The sequence below is a fragment of the Petaurus breviceps genome, unplaced genomic scaffold (genome assembly GCF_028583685.1).
Source record: "Petaurus breviceps papuanus isolate PSGF00001 unplaced genomic scaffold, PetGlider_PUasm1.0 90842, whole genome shotgun sequence".
NCBI classification, from domain to species: Eukaryota; Metazoa; Chordata; class Mammalia; order Diprotodontia; family Petauridae; genus Petaurus; species Petaurus breviceps.
This window is the reverse complement of record NW_027187358.1, coordinates 11,030,570-11,051,861: the sequence shown is the minus strand read 5'-3', so window position 1 is coordinate 11,051,861 and position 21,292 is coordinate 11,030,570. Positions and strand designations below refer to the sequence as shown.

The 21,292-nt window shown below is 42.4% G+C and overlaps 2 protein-coding genes across 2 annotated transcripts in view; both read left to right on the top strand.

Annotated features, from left to right (window-relative positions):
• The window catches only part of KCNK12 (potassium two pore domain channel subfamily K member 12), a 52,618-nt gene extending 46,757 nt beyond the window's left edge, over positions 1–5,861 (top strand). The window contains exon 2 of the mRNA XM_069071647.1: positions 4,966–5,861. Within this exon, the coding sequence (XP_068927748.1) occupies positions 4,966–5,861 (896 nt within the window). The remainder of the gene's footprint in view (positions 1–4,965) is intronic.
• Positions 1–21,292, top strand: part of CALM2 (calmodulin 2) — a 490,104-nt gene that overhangs the window by 18,071 nt on the left and 450,741 nt on the right. The window lies entirely within an intron of this gene.

The window sequence follows — 21,292 nt, the reverse complement described above, 5'->3', positions numbered from 1 at the left end:
CCAGAAAACCAGGTTTAGGGTCCTGTCCAAGGGCTCAAATGAACAGCTGCTCCCTTCCTGCCTTCCCATAAGCAGCTGGATGGTGCAGAGGATAGAGTGCTGAGCTGGAATCAGGAAAAACTGAGCTTAAATCACCCTCCACACTTAGTAGCTGTGTGATCCTGAGTACCAGCTCAACCTCTGCCAGCTTCAGTTTCCTCAATTGTAAAGTAGGGATAATAAAAGACCCTACCTTACAGAGTCGTTGTGAAGATCAAATGAGACAGTATCTGTAAAATGCTTAGCATAGGGTCCAATACATAGTAGGCACATAATAAATGCTTGTTCGCTTTCCCCTCCCCAAGCTTGCTGATCCAAGAAAAAGAAGCACAATAGCCATCTTGCTCTTGAAGCTCACTGTCTGTCCCCACCCATCCCTTCCCAGAACCTGGGGTCAGGAAGACTCATCTTTGTGAGTTCAAATCCAGGCTCAGACATGTTACTAGCCTTGTGACCCTGAGCAAGTCATTTAACCCGATTTGCCTCAGTTTCTTCATCTGTAGAATGAGCTAGAGAAGGAAAGGGCAAACCACTCCAGTATCCAAGAAAAACCCAAATGGAGTCAATGAAGAGTCAGACATGAACTGCCAACAACTGAACAATAACAAGTCTTTAGAAAAAACACCCCTAGTGAGGGCACCAGTCACTTTGCTAAATATTTAAATATATGAAAGAAAATTTGAGTCATGTATCTTGTAAAAATCAAAATAGTTGACTAAGTAGCTCTCAGATTCAGGAAGCCAGGGAACCTGTGATTTCATTGAATCACTTTTTTGATGGCAGGCAGGCTGCTTTAGCTTTAATAGAGCATGGGAATAGACCCATTCCTGACTGAGCTTTGTTCTCTGTTCTCTTGATCTTGGACGCTACTGCTTTCAAAAAGCAGTTTGTTGTTGGGGTGACTAGGTGGTGCAGTGAATAGAGCACCAGCCCTGGAATCAGGAAGACCTCAGTTCAAATCCAGCCTCAGACACTTAACACTTACTAGCCCATGTGACTTTGGGCAAGTCACTTAACCCCAATTGACCTGCCTTCTCCACTCAAAAAAAAAAAAAAAGCAGTTTGCTTCTTTTCCCACACTCTGAATTTTACATTAACACCTAGTTCAGACTAGATTCCCACCTATTAACTTCAACAGATTTCTTTTGCCTGACTGAGCTGCTTTGCCTGCTAGAAACAAAAGGATAGGAAGCTCAGGGTCATCATATTGTCCCACAATCGGTAAGTGTCTGAGGTCAGATTTGAACTCAGGAAGATGAGTTTTCCTGACTCCAGGCCCAGCTCTCTATCCACTACACCACCTAGCTGCCAGGCAAGAGTAATTTTGTATATTGAAAAGCCAACTATTTTATACTCATTCAGAACTCATTTCTTTAAAGAAATTTTATTAATATCTTTTTAATTTATGTAATAAAACAAGCATTTCTATAAAACAAAAGATGATTGCACATGAAACTGCAAATCTACTATGCATGACTTGCTATTCCTTTCAAATATACAACAAAATTATCCTGTAAATTTTTTCCTTTTTTCTTTTCTTTCTCTCCCTCCCTCTCTCTGTCCTAGATATGGCCATAATTTGACACAAATAGGTATATACATATATATGTGTGTGTGTGTGTGTGTGAAATTATTCTTCTATTTATCAGTTGTTTCTCTAGATGCAGATGTCTTTCTTCATATGTCTTTTATACTTAATTTGCATATTTATAATATACAAAATGACTTATTTGTTCAATATTGTTATTAAAACAATATTGCTATTACTGTATACAATGTTCTCTTATTTCTGCTTATTTTACTTTTCATTATTTTATGCAAGTCTTTCCATGTTTTTCTAAAATCACTGAGTTCCCTTGATATTGATATCTTTTAATACCACTTTTATTTCCAAATATGTCTTTTCCCCTCCCCTACCAAAAGAGCCATCCCTTGTTACACAGAGTAAAAAAGAGCGGAAAACGTGTTCAGTAAAACCAACAAAGATATCAACAGTATAAGCAATATTCCATACCAATAGTCCACCACTTCTGAAAAGAGGGAAGAAAGACATATTTCTTCATCTTTTCTCTAGGGCTAAGGTTCCTCATCATTATTCCATAGTTCAGAATGAACTGATTATTTTCTGTTACTTTTCTGATATGTAGTGATTGTATTCTCACAATCATGGCAAACATGTCACAAGGAGGTATCAGCCAGATAGCATTGCATGGTAAACCAAAGTCAGGTCATTCCAATGATGATTTAACAGCAAGCCCTGCAGTAAGATGGGATTTCCAGATCCATACACAAAATCAGCAGTCTGTACCTCAAGAGGGCTAGGTCTCAGAAGTTGAGGAATCGGGAAATGCAAAGGCATAGGACAGATAACACAGCCTTAATCTACTTCTACAGAAAAGAAAACAAGAATAACAGCAACAACCAAACCCCTCATTCATTCTGGAGATGAGCCTCTCTGAACTCTAAGCAAGTGCAAGAACGGAAAGCATTTATTAAGCTCCTACTGTGTGCTACAGTATTATGCTAGGCCCTGGGGACACAATGACAAACAATAAAACAAATCCTTCCCTCAAAGAGTCTTCATCCTAAGAGGAGAAATATAGGCATATAATCTATCGACAGGCCTCATTCCAAACCTTTCTAGTCTGGTAGGACCAGGACACTTCCACGTCACAGTATGAGACGTCAGAGTGGGAGGACTTCGGTGGAGTGACATCATGGCAGCTTTTTTTTTCTGTGGTACTATGTAGTTTATAATAAGAAGAGCACACGTTTTTATAGCATGGTACAATTTCCAAAGACCTTTCATCCTCCTACTGTTGTGGTTTAAACCCAGGGATGCCAAAAACTGTTGAGGTGGGGGCTCTGCCCACCCAAAAACTTGCGATTTCATGATGTGTTGTGGTGGGACCGTCTCAAAGAATTCAGAGTCAGACCACCTCTAATCCAAGTATAGGCATTTATTGAGATTGACGCCTCTCATGAAACGGGCTAAATTCCAAGAGGAACCAGCAACTTCAGAGAGAGGAAGATGGATTTTTACAGGAGAAAGATGCAATTACAAACATAGAATAAAGGAATATCATTAATATTAAAAAGGCAGGAGGAGTTTGTTAAGGGATAAGGCAATGGAAGAGAGGTTTGTTGAGGTAATGGAGGGGGGGTCCCATCTATGGTTCAGTGGTTAAACATTCTGGTCATTCTGCCCTCCAACTGGCTAGCTATTGTGGTCCTGTCTTGGGTTAGATGGATGATGTGATTGTGATTGACTACAATAACACACCTATTTCTGTGGGAATACGTCTGGGGGCAGTGACCAGGTAGAGGCAGTAGCTAGGTTCCATCACATGGACACACCCGCTGTTTCTGTGGGAACTAAGAGTTCAGAGACACACCTGTTGTTCCAGTGAGTAGTGAGGCATATAGAAAGAAGTTAGGACATCGGTGGGGGGGTTGGGTAGGGCTAGGTAGGTGCAGTGGGCCTGCTGTTCACTAGGGCCAGGCCTATAATGAAGTTTGAATATTGGGGCTGGGGGCAGCTTTATTAGGATTCCATCACTACAACCACCTTATGAGATAGGTGGTAACATTAGGCCCATTTTACTGATAAGGAGTTAAAGTGAGTTGGCCAAGGCTTGTTTTTCAGTCATTTCAGTCATGTCTGACAAAATTTGGGTTTTTCCTGGCAAAGATCCTGGGAGTGGTTTGCCATTTCTTCTCCAGCTCATTTTACAGATGAAGAAACTGAGGCAAACAGGGTTAAGCGACTTGCTCAGGGTCACACAGCTAGTACGTGTCTGAGGTTAGATTTGAACAAAGGCTAAGCATGATGAAGTGACTTGCTCACAGGCTAGTTGAGTGGCAGGTTTAGTACTTGAATGCAGGCTGCACCTTCCCCCCCAAAAAAAAACCATCTAATGTATATATTATATGAGGATTTCCATATACCTTGAGTTAGAGTGTATGTTAAGACTTTAAGGTAAAGGTCAGGATCAAGATGCCCTAGGGAGCAACTGGGGATTTGCCCATGGGATTTCTCAGGGAGATGCCTGCCAACCATATACTGCTGTATTATTGATACTGCAGTATTACCAATTTCAAGAACTATTTTTTCATTGGCTAAAGGAACACTGACCAAAGCCCAGACCATGCCCCACCTCCTTCATGAAATGTAGTCCCCATCCCAGTGACTGGCAAAATACAGGGAAGATTTGGGAAAGTGTCATTTTGGTCATTTGGGTGAATAAGCCCTCTAATGCTTTCCCTCTGTTAATTACTTCCTATTTATCTTGTACATAGCTTGCTGTGTATATATTTGTTTGCAAGTTGTCTTCCTCATTCGATTGTAAGCTCCTTGAGGGCAGGAACTGTCTTGCCTCTTTTTTTTTATCCCCAGTGCTTAGCACAGTATCTGGCATGGAGTAGGCACTTACTAAGTTTCTTGATTGATTGACTGATTGGTCAGAAAGATAACTGAGAATGGCAGCATCTGGGGATGAGATAGGGAGGGAGGAAGTCAGAATGAAGATCAACAGAGACCCCAGAACGTCTCCCACATGCTGCCACTATAGCTGAGAACACACATCTCAAATGGCACAGGTGCCCCTACGCAGCGGTCTTCCCAGGCTTGAGGCCGCCATGCTGGTCTTACAGCCTGACCTCACTTAAATACAATTCACATGCAAGTCAAGACATCGCCCTCCTGATGTCATCGATCCTCTTCAAAGAGGAAGGACAAACAACACTTCTTGCTTAGTGCTACAGTGAGGGGAGGCAGGGCAAGAAGAGGGATATGACAGTGTTGGAACCCTTAGAGAGTGGCATCCATAGACTAGGGACTCCCTCTAGATCCCCCCAATGGATACAATTACCAGAGCTCACCGTTTAACCAATCCCTTTTCACTGATGTCTGCTCTTTCTTCGCAGGTTTTGGCATGACGACCCCTTCAACCGTGGCTGGGAAAGCCTTCCTCATTGCATATGGCCTGTTTGGGTGTGCAGGGACCATTCTTTTCTTTAACCTCTTCTTGGAGCGTATCATCTCTCTGCTGGCTTTCATCATGAGGGCGTGCCACGAACGACAGCTGCGTAGGAGCGGCCTGCTGCCCCCCAATTTCCGTCGTGGCTCAGCGCTGTCTGAAGCAGATAGCCTGGTGGGCTGGAAGCCCTCTGTCTACCATGTGATGCTTATCCTGGGCATCTTTGCCGTCCTCCTCTCCTGCTGTGCCTCTGCCCTGTACACCAGCGTGGAAGGCTGGAACTACATGGACTCCCTCTACTACTGTTTTGTGACTTTCAGCACCATTGGCTTTGGGGACCTGGTCAGCAGTCAGCAGGAGGCCTATCGAAACCAAGGACTGTACAGGCTGGGCAATTTCCTCTTCATTCTCATGGGTGTATGCTGCATCTATTCCCTCTTCAATGTCATCTCCATCATCATCAAGCAGGTTCTGAACTGGATGCTGAAGAAACTCAGCTGCCAATGTTGCAACCGATGCCGGAGGCCCAGTTCCCGCCTGGGAAGACGCAATGCCATTACCCCTGGCTCCCGTTTCCGCCACCACCTCACTGCAATGGAGGCCGATGGGCACTATGATAGTGATGCGGAGGGCCGGAGGCTATCAGGAGAGATGATCTCTATGAGGGACCTGATTGCATCCAACAAGGTCTCCCTGGCCCTCTTGCAGAAGCAGCTGTCAGAGACAGCCAATGGCTATCCCCGAAATGTGTGTGTCAACACACGGCAGAATGGCTTCTCGGGGGGTGTGGGGGCTCTTGGGATCATGAACAATCGACTGGCAGAAACAAGTGATTCCAGGTAGATAGGGTGTCGGGGGTGGGGGGCGGGGTGGGAAGGACAGAAGATACAGCCTTTTGGTTTTCTTTTTAAATTTGCCCCATGAGAGGGGCACTGTCTAATTCTTTACCTAACAAGATGAAATAAGATACCAAATACCAAGTGATCCTACCAGGGCTGTTAGGATCACCAGCTGATTTCAGAAGAGCCCAAGCTACCTGCTAACTCATGAGTCTCTTCCCAAATGTGTTGGGAAGAATCTTTGCGTCTACCTAGCAGGCACTGAGGATGACACCTCACCTCTTTGAAGAAGAAAGACAGTCCAGGTTTTCTCTCTGCTGGTAGAAGCATGGAGAGTATTCTCCTGCCATAGGGCCACCAGTGAGGACTGCATCAAGTCCCTGCTGGAAATAACATTTCTCCTAAATCCTAAAAATGTATGGTGCATTTTCTCATGGCTTGGAATTAATTCCCCAGGATTTACAATTTGGACCAAAAAATAGCAATTTCTTTGTGGTTCTCTGAAATGACAGTTATAACTATGACAGGTTGGGGGTGGAGAGAGCCATGTGATACATATATATGTATATGTGTGTATATAGATATGTGTATATTATGTACGTATGTATACAGTACACCTATTATACACACAATATGATGCTATAATATTATGCAATGAGATGAAACATATCACTTATTCAAAGACTATTCCTCCCCCCAATTCTGAACTTGCACCAAATAAGGAGAATTGTTTTATCCTTTTCTCAGTCTAGAAGCAATTCCATTAGCAGTCTCTAGGCACAGGTAGGCCAAGCACCTACTCTGACACTGAGGCAGAACCCCACATCCTATGAACACTGCTCCATGGGGAGACAGGAGAGAAATGAAGAAGGGCAGATAAAGTCTTAGTGGAGGGAAAATTCAGGTTGCGGCCAGCCACTCCCCAACCCCACCCACCACCCCACAAGCCCATGTGGCCTCAGAAAAATTTAACACCCACTAGGGTACTGGTTCAACTACTCAATTTGATATTCAAGTCACCAAGAATAGCTCTGAGGTTGCCCCCTCCCCTTCTGTCATGAGGGATGCCCACCGTTCTTTATGATGCTTTTCAGTATTACCTGAGAATTTCTGGCTCTCCCATAGAAAGAATGTAAGTTAACATTTCAAATCTTTATTCTGATCAGTTTAGAAACAATGAGCCTTGTAGATACCTAGAGGCCCCTCTCCTCTGCTCAACCTCTTCCCTTTTCACTAAGCTCAACAGTCAAAGCTCCATTAGCCATTCTAATAAAGGGGAATCTTAGCAGAGAGGCAACAGATAATCCAAAAATCAATCTCATTTGCTTTTGGAATGTGTAATATTATTTGGAGGGGGAGGAGCATCAGAATTTCCCTCTTAATTCTTATTTAGTCAGACTAAGGTTAAAATTAATTTGCATCCCTTGCCACATAAATCAGCTAAGCATGTGCATTTGTGGTCAAGAAACCAATTTGTGTTGAGAAGAGGAGAGACCAGCGTGGCATTAATATTTCACCTTGGGGAATCCATAGGCAAAGGTGATAGGGTACACTGTATCTCCTAGGCTAGTTTTCCCTCTCACCCTTCGCACTAGCTGGTTCACTCACCACCAGGGAGACAAAGAGATGAAGCAAATGAATGGCAAAGATTGCCCTGTTCACTGTGAGAGCAAAGTGGCCCTGATTGGGTAAAGGGAGCCACTTTCCATTCCTATTGATCTTTAGGATGAGAAGCTCTGGAATAAGTATATTTAGTGACAGAGTCAAAGAACTGGAAGGGACCTCTGAGATCTTTATTTTTTCAGATAAGGAAACCAAGGCTCAGAGAGACAGAGACACTTCTTCAGGTGGACACATGCCAGAACTATCACTAGAGATAGCTCCTGCTGTGGATTAAAGCACCAGGAGATCACAGAGAGACATGGCTCATAGATCACAGATTTTAGAGCTAGTCCAATGCCATCTTTTTTTACAGATTAGGAAACTGAGGCCCAGATTAAGTGATTTAGTCATTGTCACACAGGGACAGAGCCAAGAATCAAATATAGATCCTCTGACTCCAAATATACACACTGTTTTCATTACACTGTACTGCTGGGAAATTTCCCTAAAAGTTAAGTAAGCATCTGTATCTGGGGTGTGTGTGTGTGTGTGTGTGTGTGTGTGTGTGTGTGTGATGTATCTATATATAGGCACCACACACACCCATACACACACACACACACGTTTTATGTATAACCATGAGGAAGTACCCATGATGGTAAGATCACAGATATATCCAAGTACATAGATATATATACATACATATGCATATTATATAAAAAGATTGAATGATAAATTTCTTTTCTCCCTCTTGCATACTGAGCCAAATCTTAGCAAGAAAGACAGAACAACCTACGAGACAGTAACTTGATTCAGTCATTGGAAAGGGGAGATGAAGCAGAGAATCCCTATGGGAGAAGGACCAGAGCCTTGAAGCACACAGGGACTTATAGGTCATCCTCATTCTGCAGATGAAGAGGGAAGTAAAGAGACTTGCCCCATGGTGCCACAGAAAATGAGAAGGAGTGGCATGGCATAGTGGATATGGTGCTGGATTTGGGGTCAGGAAGACCTCAGCTTGAATTCTACCTCTGACACTTACTAGTTGGGGGACCACCTGCAAATTGTTTCCTCTCTCTGAGATTCCATTTCCTCACCTGTAGAATACCTGTAGTACTTACCTCACAGGGTTGTTGTGAGGCTCAAACAAAATAATCTTCAGGAATCCCCTACATCAATGAAATCCCAGGTCCAGAAAAAAAAACAAACCACAAAACAAAACAATTGGTGTACTTTAAAGTGAGATATCAGTGTCACTATTAGCAGTAGTAGTAGTAGTAGTAAGAGATAGAGCTGGGATTTGAACTCAGACCCTCGTACTCCAAATCCAACACTAGATGTTCTGTGTTAGTTGAAATGGATATTAGGGCATGAACTGTGTCTGGCCATGCCAGACAGTGTGTTAACCAGGATGAGGGAGGGGCATCTTTCAAAGGATTCAAAAGCTATTATTAACCATGAATTCTGAAGGTAAAGTTCTGATATAGAACCTTCTGAGGGCTAACATTTTAAGAGTCGCTGTCCTGAGTGCTGAAGTTTAGGATGCATTGGCATTGTCACAGGCAAGGTTTCTTACCAAAATGCCTACCTCCTCCTATGTCTCCCACGGCAGTTAGGCAGATGGACTAAGATCACCTCTTGAGAATCTCCCAGTAGAAGGATTCCCCGTTACTTCATCACTTTCATTACCTGTAACTAAACTATTTAATAGTTATTGGGGTGTTTTATTTGGGGCTTTCTTATACTTTCAAAAGGGCAGTCCTCCCAAATATCCAGGGTAGTACCTTATTCCCCAAGAGATATTTAGAATGGCAAATACAAAAAGAATCCATGAGAGATCAGAATCATGTATCAAAGTAGGAGGGGAAAAAGTACCCTGCTCCTTGATTGACACCCATGATTGACACCCAAGAAGCAACTCCCAGAAGGATGGACAGAAACAGACAAAGAGACAAGGAGATAGAGAAATACAGAGATGGACAGAGAAAAGGGAGAGAGAGAGGAGAGAGAGAGAGAGAACAAACCTCCCCAGGGCCAAACCAAGTGACATAATCTAAAAATAAAGTTTATCCCTTTAAAGAGCAGAAGATTACTAGGCATCCAATTAGAGGTGTCACCCAGGCAACATGAAATAATGTCAGGAATTTTCTGAGAAATTTGGAGCAAGAGCTATATAGATCTTATTGTCACATATAGTCTTTGGGATTGTACACATCTGTGCATGTTTGCTATACATGTTTGCCTATTAAGGCAAAATAGCTGTCCTTCCAAAGCAAGCAAGTCCATAAAGCATCCTGAAACCAGGAAGGTTGCTTAGTAAAACATGATCAAAGCAGAAAAGTAGATGCAAGTAGAACTACAATAGTCAACCCCATTTCTCCATTTGCCTACAGACAGGACTACATTTGCTCCCATCCCAGGAAGAAGAGGACTGATCTTATATCTAGGAAAAGAAAGCCCCAGATATACCTCAGCAAACCTATTTCCAGCTGTCAGGAAATATTCCCTGAAATCAAACTCAGATTCCCCAGATCTCACAGGAACCTTAGCACAATTTTTGCTTCTTGCCATCTGCACCAGCTTCCGCATGACCTAAGCTGAGCTGGTGAAGGGTACGTCTCTCATCTCAGGGCACTGCACCTCAGAACCTAAGAGGTATCAGCTAAAAATCATGGGACTCCAAGTGCCAGCAACAGCTTCCAAAGAACCTCTGTCTCTAAGAACATAGTGTGATTAAAGTTGGATTATTAGTACAGACTTGACACCCTAATTGCTGTTTCATTTGTCACTCTGATCCCTGAGGGAGTGTACCAAGAACACAGGAGCTGTTTGGGAAACACTGAACCTGGAAGCCTGGCTGAGTTTCTTCCTAGCTCCCTCCACCTCCTCCTCCAAGGCCCAGGTCCCTCAGCCCTCTGTCCACAACTCCATGAGTCTAGAGTCTGCTCTTTGCCCCTTTGCTAGTTATACCAGCTGCCTTGCCCAGGGCAGTCTGAGCAGAGCCATTCCAAGATTTCCCCAGACTGACAGAGAATTCAGAGGGAGAGGGGTCCATACTGGTAAAAGAATGATGATTCATACCTAGCTAGCTCTTTTAAAATCCCACGCAAGCACTTTCCCCCTTCCTACCCTCCAACTTTGTCTCATCCAATTTCAGCACTTAGCCTTCCCAACCTTAGGATAGCAAGGCATTTAAAACAGCTGTCAACTGAACCTTGTCTTTGAAGAAGCTTGGACAGACAATTTCAAAAGCTCTCAGTTTTGAGGAGTCACATTTAGCCCGTGCCTATGGCCCATTAGCCATTGTCTTAGCAGGGGGCTGGGACAGCAGTCCACTCCAGCTGAACAGTTTTAATGGGCTTTTCTGTCTTTGCCCAGACCTGAGCCTTGTGGTCCAGGCTCACCCCTCAGACCTGAGAGCTTATGGTCTCAGGCCCAAAATTTCTAAGTGGTTACAGCTTACAGGAAAGAGGAACTTCAGCTGGGAGTGAGGGGGAGAAACAAGCAATTATCGGCTCCCCTCTATAATCACCAAAGGCTTCCAGGCTTCTCTCCTCAAGTTACGGGGCTGATGAGGAAGCTTTACCAAATCTTCAGAAAGGAAGTGTCATCAGAGCATCCAGCCCTCTGAGTTATGCAGAAAGCCACTCCTATACTCTAATGCAGAGAGTTAAACAGGACTAATTCCTGAGAACCCATCATAGAAGATGACTAAACACTATAGGACATGTGTGCATGTGTACATAGGACTTAGCCTTACAAAGGACCACCACTGTCCACTTGACCAGGAAAAATCAGGGTTTAGGCCAGGCAGGGAGAAAACATTGCCAATCTCATCTCTTCAACTACCTAGACATCTCCCAGAATCAAGGAAAGTACCAACCTGGTCTGAGAATTTTGATGCATTTACTTCTTTGCAATGACTATAAACATTTTAAATCATGGCAATCTTCAAATAGAAAATCCCTGAAAAGTCTTCCCACTAAGTCTCCCCCAAATCTTACAATCCTGGGGTCAATCTCATGTTCCTGGTGTGATCAGAGCAGGACCTGGTTTAATTGGAGTCCTCTGGCTCAGAGCAGAATCTGTCTGGGAACCTCAGGCAGGCAGGCATGAGGGCAGACTGCAGAAGCAATATAAACCATCGCTCAGTTCAATCTTACTGTAACTTTCTACCTTCAAAAAGCACAAGCGACAATCTGGACGCCTGGGAAACATTCAGACAAATCACAGCTTTCCGCAGCTCCGGACTGCAAGGGAAGAGCTGTTGGGGTTTTTCTTTGTTTCTTTGTTATTGTTGTTTTAGAACCTGCCTACCCCTGCTGGTCACTTCCTGCCTGCAGGGATGGAGGCTGGTGAAGAGGAGGAGGAGGAGGAGGAAGTGCCATTTGCTTCCATTAGGGAATGATTTAACTTTCTGAAATGAATAAAACTCCTGGCACTACTCTGGCAAACAGGTATACATCCATCTGTGTATTTTTGGAGAAGTGATAGGAATTATGCACTACACTGGCCTATCTCCCTTTTCCCACACCCCCACCCCCATGCAAAGGAAAAAAAAAAGGCTAACCTTGCTTTATGAACTCTTTTTGTATGCAATGTGTACACTTTAGAAGGGGATCGAAGCATGTCTAGCCCAACTGTGAAAGGGGCTTTCTTAAATGATACATTTATTTTTCTGAGTAGCGCTCCAAAGGGATAATTAAATGATAAATAAAAAGCAACCTGACATAATTTAAGCCATTCTCAGCCTGTCTTTCAGAGTCCTGTATTCTTTTTTCTTTTTTTTTTTTGGCTTTTTGGGGAGGGGAAGTAGGGCAATTGGGGTTAAGTGACTTGCCCAAGGTCACACAGCTAGTTTTGTGTTAAGTGTCTGAGGCAGGATTTGAACTCAGGTCCTCCTGACTCTGGGGCTGGTGCTCTATTCACTGTGCCACCTAGCTGCCCCCAGAGTCCTATATTCTTTCAACTCACTACTGGCTTCCCCCAGCCTCTGCAATGGAAGCTGCCTTGACTGGTTTTCCTAGATCTAGATTCTAGAACACAGACCTCCCTTCCCCCAAAGGGTTCTTGAACAGGATGTCTATGAACTTGGATGGGGAGGAGGGGGAATTATGTCTGTTTCAGTATAATCGGTTTCCTATGTAATCCCATGTATTAAAATACATTTACATATTTTATATAAATACATTTATATATTTTAAAACATTCTGAGAAGGGGTACAGATGGTCGCCAAAGGAATCCATTACTCATAAAAAGGTTGAGAACCTAGCAAGAGCACCTCCTTTATCTGGGGCTGGGGACACTGAGGAGAATCTCAATAAAAGCCTTCTCCAGGCTAGGCTAAAGTCAACCTGAGGGTACTGAAGGGTAGTGTTGAGGGGAAATGAAAGGCTTGGGAATTGGAGAGGAAAGGGAGAAGGTATATTATTCTTTAACTTTAAAAGTTCTGTTTAATGACAAAAACAGGAGCATCCACAGAATATTTCTCCCACCCTGGGTCACAGACATAAGGACCAACTTAACCTGTCTTCTTGAGTTGCCATATTTTCCAGAAACACTGGACCCAGAGTATGCAGGAGGCTCTGAATGTATCCAGGGGCAAACCATATGGCCACTGGGGCATGAGAAATAGTTATTAGGAAGCATGAAATTGTGGCATGGTTTTAATTGGCTGTTGTACTTTGCACTTGGAGAAGGTGACTTGAGATCTCCTCCTTTCCTCCTCCTACCATTTGCTACAAGTTCGTAGATTTTTCATGGAAAAGACTTCAAATTTCATCCAATCCAAACCCTTCACTTTAGAAGTGAAATGGTCACATGATCCATGGTCACAAAGACAGTAAGTGGCAGAATCCATATTTGAATGCAAGTCCTCTGATTCCAAATATAACATTCTTTGCATTGCACTGCTCTCTATAGAAGATCAGAGTATACCTGCTGTCCACTTCTTCCATGAAAAGACCAGCAGCCACTGGTGGTCCATCACTTACCACTAAGCCCTCTCAGAGCATTGCCTAATGTTTTCCTTTCCATCTCCTAGATAAATATGAGAGAAATCCCTGGGGAAGGAGATTTTTCACTCCAAGCATCCCCAAATGTGTCTGTATTCCTAAGTTTGCCTTGTGGCTATGACCCTGGTTAGGAGAAGTATTATTCCATGAACACTTCTGTTTTTGTTGTGAAATGAAACTTTTAAAGTTAAAAAAAATGCAAATTCAGAAAGTTACGGGTAGAGGGGGGGGGGGGGGGGGGGTACAGAAAAAGAAAAAAAAAAAAATGAAAGAAAAGATAGAAGAAATAGAGATAAGAAAAAGGTATTCTATAACACTAAAAGTTTTTTTTTTTAAATATGGGTCTTGAAATATACTTGACAACAATAGTAACAAAACAACATCAAACATGGAACCTACTATATGCTTGAAGAATATTTCAAGACCCATATTTAAAAAAAAAAACTTTTAGTGTTATAGAATACTTTTGTGAGAAGGTACTGATCAAGTATTGTATTGAATTCTTCTAATCAAAAAATCTTGAAACCTTTGATAAATTGCATCATGGGGTGGTTCAGGATTCTCTACCTATGGGTTCTTACCACCAGAAAGTCACTTATTCTCCCTGAGTCTCAGTTTTCCCATCTGTAAAACGGTGATAGTGATGTCTTCCCTCACCTGTAAGACAGGGGTATTGGGAAGATAAAACGTACACTCAAATGAGTTTAAATATGTACCATGCTTTGCAAACCTTAAAGCACTATTCAAATGCTGACCATTATTTACAGTTTGAAATGTACAATGCCCTAAAGGAATTTAAAATAATAGGCAAAATAGCCCCAATTAATTTTGAGATAGGACATTTCTGTGGCACATAAGAAAGATGGTTACTCCAGCCCACAATTCCATTACAAATGCCTTTTCTTTTCAGCACCACCTTAGTCATCATTCTCAGCAGTGCAGACTCCACAGAGACAAGCTTCCCCCCACCTTCCACTTCTTCCTTCCCTCCTTTAGAGTCTTCCAGTTCTGAAAACTGCCAGGATAAGGGAGAGGGAGCAACGTGTCCTCACAAAGCAATAGCTTTCAAGGCAAGGAGTTTGGGCAGTCACCTCCTACTCCCTATCTCACACACACACACACACACACACACACACACACTCAGCTATGCCTTCCCCAGCTCCAACCAACTAGATCATTGTCACACACATCTCTTTGCCCGCTTCACCACCCACCATGTTTCTGTTTCTTGGCGCAAACTGGTTATCTACAGTGAGTACCAGTTATCTTTCCCATGCTAGCTGGAAATTGGGAGATATCCCAGGCCTGGGGTTCTAAGTCCTTTTACTGCTAACCCTTAGTAGCTATGCAACCTCAGGCTAGCTACAAACTCTCCAGGCCTCAGTTGCCTTATTTGTAAATTGGGAAATGATAAATAATAAACAAACACAGAAATAATGATGCATTTATCTGGCACATTAACATTTGCATGTATTATCTCATTTGAATATCACAACAACCCTGTAAAGTAGGTACTATTATTATCCCCATTTTAATGGACAAGGAAACTGCAACTGAGAAATAAGGTGACTTGCTGTAAATTCACATAACTAATTAAGTTAATTAATTAATTGTCTGAGGCAAGATTTAAACTCATATCTGACTTCAAGGTCAGCTCTCTATCCTCAAGGCCATCTTAGCTACCATACATTTTATCTGCTTTCTGTAGCCAAAAAGGTGGAGCAAACACTCTCTCAAGGTCCTTTGCAGCAATAAAATCTATGGTTCCTATAGCTTTCTGAAAACCACAACCAACATATTCTCTAACAGCAGGAATCCAGGACAAAGTGCCAACCACTGGGTCTACCCATCAATTTTTGACCCCTTCAGAACTTTGGGTTTTCTAGATCAGAGCATCCACCAATAGCAATGAATAGGCTAGAAATATTCTATTCCCTTTTTACACACACACATACACTCTCTCTCTCTCTCTCTCTCTCTCTCTCTCTCTCTCTCTCTCTCTCTCTGAATCTGGAATATCCCCCTAACAGAAGGTTCTCTGGTCTGTTTTGTCACATTCTTCCAAGAAACAAAGGAAAGTCAAAGTCAACTGCCAGCCTGCCACGGTATTGCCTGCAGACTGAGTCAGCCTCTGGTGATTTAGAAACGTCCCAGGGGAGAGAGCTGGGCTTTATAAACACAGTGTGTGTCTGTAAGCTGATGCTGAAGAACATTATATCTAAGGGAATAGAGAAGAACAGATGACAAAGATAATCATGTTGTTGTTCAGTCATGTCCAATTCTTCATAACTCCATTTGGGGTTTTTTTGGCAAAGATTCTAAAGCAGTTTTCCATTTTTTTCTCCAGCACATTTTACAGATGAGGAAACCGAGGCAAACAAGGTTAGATGACTTGCCCAGGGTCACATAGCTAGTAAGTGTCTGACACCAGATTTGAACTCAGATCCTCCTGACTCTAGGCCCAACCCTCTATCCACTGTGCTGCCTAAAGAGAGTAATAATTCTACCTTAAGCAGAGATTTAATCCTTACTAAATATTTTCTTCAAATCAATTCAACAAACATCTACTACACACAAAGTACTGTGCTAGGAACAGGGGATACAAAGATAAAATGAAATGGTCAAAGAATCACAAAGTTGGAAGTAACATAGTCCAATCTCTTTTTATAGAAAAGGAAACTGAGGCCCAGTGGAGTTGTGACTTGCCCAAGGTCAGACATATGAGTATCAGAGTCAGGATTTGAACTCAGGTCCTTTGACACCCAATCCAGTGTTCTTCCCACTTTATCATACTGCTACCCTGACCTCAGGGAGTTTATATTCTTTTAAAGAGATGTGTCATGTATACAGAACAAGCAACAGTGATTTCACTGGGATCAGGAACTCCCAGGTGAGAAACTCCCTCTACCAAAGCAGATCATCACCATTTCTGCAACAATCGTTTTAGAGTGTTGCCTAGAGACCTAAGTGGCTAATTGTTGCCTAGAGAATTGAATGGCCCACACAGCCAGTATGTGCCAGGTAGGAAGGGTGGAAGGAAGGAAGGAGGAAAGAAAGAATTTATTAAGCACCTACTATGTGCTAGGCACTATGTTAAACACTTTACAAATAGTACATCATTTGATCTTCACAACAACCCTGGGAGGTGGGTGCTATTATCATCCCCATATTACAGTTAAGGAAATTTAAGTAAACAGAGTTTATAAGACTCTTCCAGGACCACACAGATAGTAAGTGAGGCTGGACTTGAATTCAGGTCTTCCTGCCTCCAGGTCCAGTGTTCTATCCCTTGTGCCATCTAGCTGCCTCTAGGAAACTATAGGAGGTGATGCCAGAGCTCTGGGATTCAGGGAGCTAAATGTCCTTCCTTTTGGAGGCTGTCATTGCCATATACAGAGAACAGTTGACTAGCCAATTTGACCAGAAAGATAAATGTGTGAACAGAAAGATAACATCGGACAGGAGAGGTAGATTCAGCAGGAACTTCATAGATCCCAGAGAGGTAAATGGCACAAATATTCTCATGATCCCCACTCTAACTATGGGGAAGTTGAATGAAACTCACCTAGCTATTAAGTATTGGAGCTGGGGTCCAAAACTATGTCTCATCTAGTGCTGATACCGTACTACCTATCTAAAGGATATGTGAAACAGCCGGGGAGGAGAGGAATGACTGGAACAAGATAAAAGTGAGACACCCAGAAGGTAAATCAGGTGTGCACAAAGCTAGGACAGATGAGGAGAAACCAGACATGGTCTTAAAGCAATGGCACTTACCTCCAAGAAGCTTCCTATCAGCACTGTGGACAGAGACAAGGGATGTAATGAGACTCAAATGCGATAATGGATGTAAAACACTTTGCAAATGTTAATTATTGTTACTTATTAGCCTCCAGTCTGGTGATGACATCAGTCGTTCCCTGAACCTTGTTGAACACTCTTATTGAGCTCCTGTAATGTTATAGAGCAATACAAGGGTGTGCTGGTAAATATTTAACAACCAGGCTAGGGGATGGGGGAAAGGGGAGAATATATGCACACGCGCTTTTAAATTTCATTTGCACTATTGTTGCTTAGTTGTGTCTGACTCCTCCTGGCCCCATTTAGGTCTTCTTGGTAAAGATACTGGAGTGGATTGCCTTTTCCTTCTCCAGCTCATTTTACAAATGAGGAAACTAACACAAACAGGGTTAAGTGATTTGCCCAGGGTCCCACAGCTAGTATCTGATGTCAGATTTTAACTCAGGTCCTCCTGACTCCACAGCCAGCACTCTGTCCACTGTATCACCTAGCTGTCCCCATCTGCATTAACACTTACTTTAGTCTTGAAGAAACAGTAAATCAAGTCTTGATTTGTAATAATTGCTCATTTCTGAGTTGTAAATGTTCACACTGTAATTTTAAACATTGGGCTCTCTATGCTGGCTAAAGCTGGTTCCACAATTCTCAGCCTCAGAACTAGGACTACCTTCGCTTAAGTTCCATTTGTGACCAGCTCTGTGTCATAACATAGTAACTGGTGGAGAAGGTACTAACCTGCCTTGGGTAAAGGGAATTTGCTCACCTGGGAGTTCCTTATACCAATGAAATTGATCCCTATCCCTCCCAAACTCCTTTCTAAGGCTGAGTGGGAGCATGTTCACCTTGCTACCTTCTGCCTCTTAAAGCAAATGGCATTTGGGAACCCAGCAGGTTTTGTAGCTTAGGCAACTTCCCGGAGCCATCACCCAAGGGATGAGGGCCTTTTCTTCCCATGCCTGGGTTCCTGGAATTCAGTCTCTCTTTCCTCTCTTCCATTTCTCCAGTGATTAACTGAAGCTTAGCACATTCTTAGTGGATTATTTAAAGTATACAAACACTTTACTACCCTGCAAGGCAATCTCAAGGTACTAATTTTTATACACAGGGGTACTGACTCAGGTCTGTTATTCAGTCCAGTTTGTTACAGGATCAAAGAGAGTTCAGGCTTTTCTAATCATTGCTAAGTCCCTTTAATAACTGATTAATTCTAACCCAAGGACTTGGCTAATTCTGCCCATTCCAATGTTCCTCTGGGATCTAATTTAGAAACTTCCATGAATGCTGCTCACAAAGTTTCCCAGCAATAAATCCTACCTTTCTTGAGTAACCAATGCTCATGGTCAGCTCCCTTGAGAATGGTGACCACCTGTCTTAAAATTTCTCAAATGGCTGACCCATCCAGCTCCACAAGCATTCATGCTTTCTGACCTATATCTTTTTTATTTGTCCTGACTTTTACTGGTATCTTTTGGTTTACATCACCTTCATTTCCATATATACATTGCTCCCAGTGAACCTTCCCTTGCAACAAATGGAAAGCGAATGAAGTTCAGCGATAAACAACATATCGAGCAAGTCTGTCCTGCCACAGTCCTTCACCTCTGCATAATCAATCAATTAATAAACATTTATTAAGTACCTACCACATAGTGCCAAGAAATATGCTATACCCTGGGTATGCAAAAAGAGGCAAAAGACTGTCCCTGCCCTCAAGGAGCTTACAATGGGGGAGACAACAAATATATACAAAGCAAGCTGTATAGCAGATAAATAAGAAATAATTAACAGAATGAATTAAGACGTATTGATTTTAGTTGGTGTCCAAGTGGCACAGTGGATAGTGCTAAGCCTGGAGTCAGGGAGACTCATCTTCTATCCAGACTCTGACGCTCACTGACTGTGTGACCCTGTTTGCCTCTGTTTCCTCATCTGTAAAATGAGCTGAAGAAGGAAATGGCAAACTGCTCCAGTATTCTTGTGAAGAAAACTTCAAATGGCTTCACAAAGAATCAGACAAGATTGATCAACAATGATTTTGGTTGGGACTTAAAGGAATTCAGGGAGGTCACTAGTTGGAACAGAGGAGGGAGAATATCCCAGGCATGGGACAGAGCCAGAAGGAATGCCTGAATCTGAGAGACAGAATGTCATAGAAGAGATGTATTTTCTCATCTCACAGGCTAAGCTTGGTCATTATAACATCACAGAATTCGGTTCACTTTTTTATTACTTAAATTTTTGTAGGTATTGTGTATACTAATTTCCTACTTACTTTACTCTGCCTTAGGTGGCTTCCCATGCTTCACTAAATTATTCTTATATATAATTTCTTATGACACAATCATCTTACATTGGATTCTTCGTGGTTGTCTTTTTTCATGACATAAATTTCCCATTATTTTGACATACCATAATTTATTCTGTATGTTATTCTTCCTTGATTATGCCAACCTCTTCTCAAAACTTTCAGTGTCTCCCCATTCTTTCCCTAACAGGAGAAAGTTCAAATTTCTTTACCTGGCATCCAAGGCTCTTTGCAATTTGGCCCAAACCTATCTTTTCAGCTATATGCCCCACTATCTTTGACTCTATCCTTCTGCCCCAGCCATGCTGATCTGGTCATTGCACCCTTGGCATGCCCTTTAACCTGCCTTTAAACAACATCCTTGCCTGTACTCACACTCACTCTGGACTAGAATGCCTTCACTTCTCCTCTCCAGGTATTTAAATCTCAAGATTCCTTCTTTACTAGTGATGGTTTTTTCATTTAGTTTGATGGATCACTCAGAACCCCTATGTTCAAACACATAGTCCTTTTACTATGATGTATTCCAATAGCAGTGAATAGAGTGTCAGGTCTGGGGTCAGGAAAACTCATCTTCCTGAGTTCAAATCTGGCTGTGCAATCCGAGGCAAGTCACTCCACCCTGTTTGCCTCAGTTTCCTGTAAAATGAACTGGAGAAGGAAATAACAATCCACTCCAGTATCTGCCAAGAAAACCCCAAATGGGGACAGAAGAGTCATATGCCACTGAAACAACTAAACAAATTCCAGTGACCCCAGAGAGAAACATTTCCCAAGGCAGTTAAAATCATTTCAGAAAGTTAAGTCACATGTAAGGCATTCCTTTTGGTTTATGGAGCTCCTAGTCAAATCTTATGATCTATAAACATTTTATACTTTTCTTGTCCAAAGGCCCCTCAGTTGAGTTCCAGGTTAGGGGCATGGCTGGCTCAAAATAAATGTTTGCTCTAGATGCAGATGTTCTCCTCCTTGTCTCATTATCAAAACCCTGGTCATCATTGAAATCCTCAAAATAAGCATCCATTGGCCAGATACCCTTCTGTAAACTGTGTAGCCCACTCTGGCTGTCATTCCAACTTGAAGTCAAAGTAATTTCTCTCTTAGACCTATTCTTCCTTCTATAACTGAAAGGAAAGAGATCATACAGATAAGCTGAGCTATCAGGATTTGAGTGAATCACTAGAAGGAGACCATGAATGAAAGAATACTGGCCTAACAATCAAGAAATCTTGATTCTTTCTAGTCCTGGCTCTGCCACCAATTAACTGTATGACCTCAGATAAGTCACTTTATCTTCTTATGTCTTCTGTCATCTGTAAAACAAGAGAATTCAACTAAATTATCTCAAAGGTCCTTCCCACTTCTAATGTTTCATTATTCTATGAAAATATTCAGAGTGGGGATTCCCTTTAAAGAACTGTTCTCCTAAGTCATTCATTCAATCATTTATCCAACAGATATTTATGCCCTGACTTGGACCTTCTGTTCCCTCTTTCTGAGTGTATGGATTAAAAATGCCCAACTTTCTGGCTGCAAGGCTAAAGGAAATGTTCTGAGCTAAGGACTATGTGTGCCATTCCCCACCAAAATACTCAGTCTAAGAGACAAACACACAGAACCCAAAGCTACCTGAACACACTAGAATTTGGGGATTCTATTTCCTTAATGATCTCTACTCACTGGTTGGCAGGTGGATAGAATAATAGAATGAT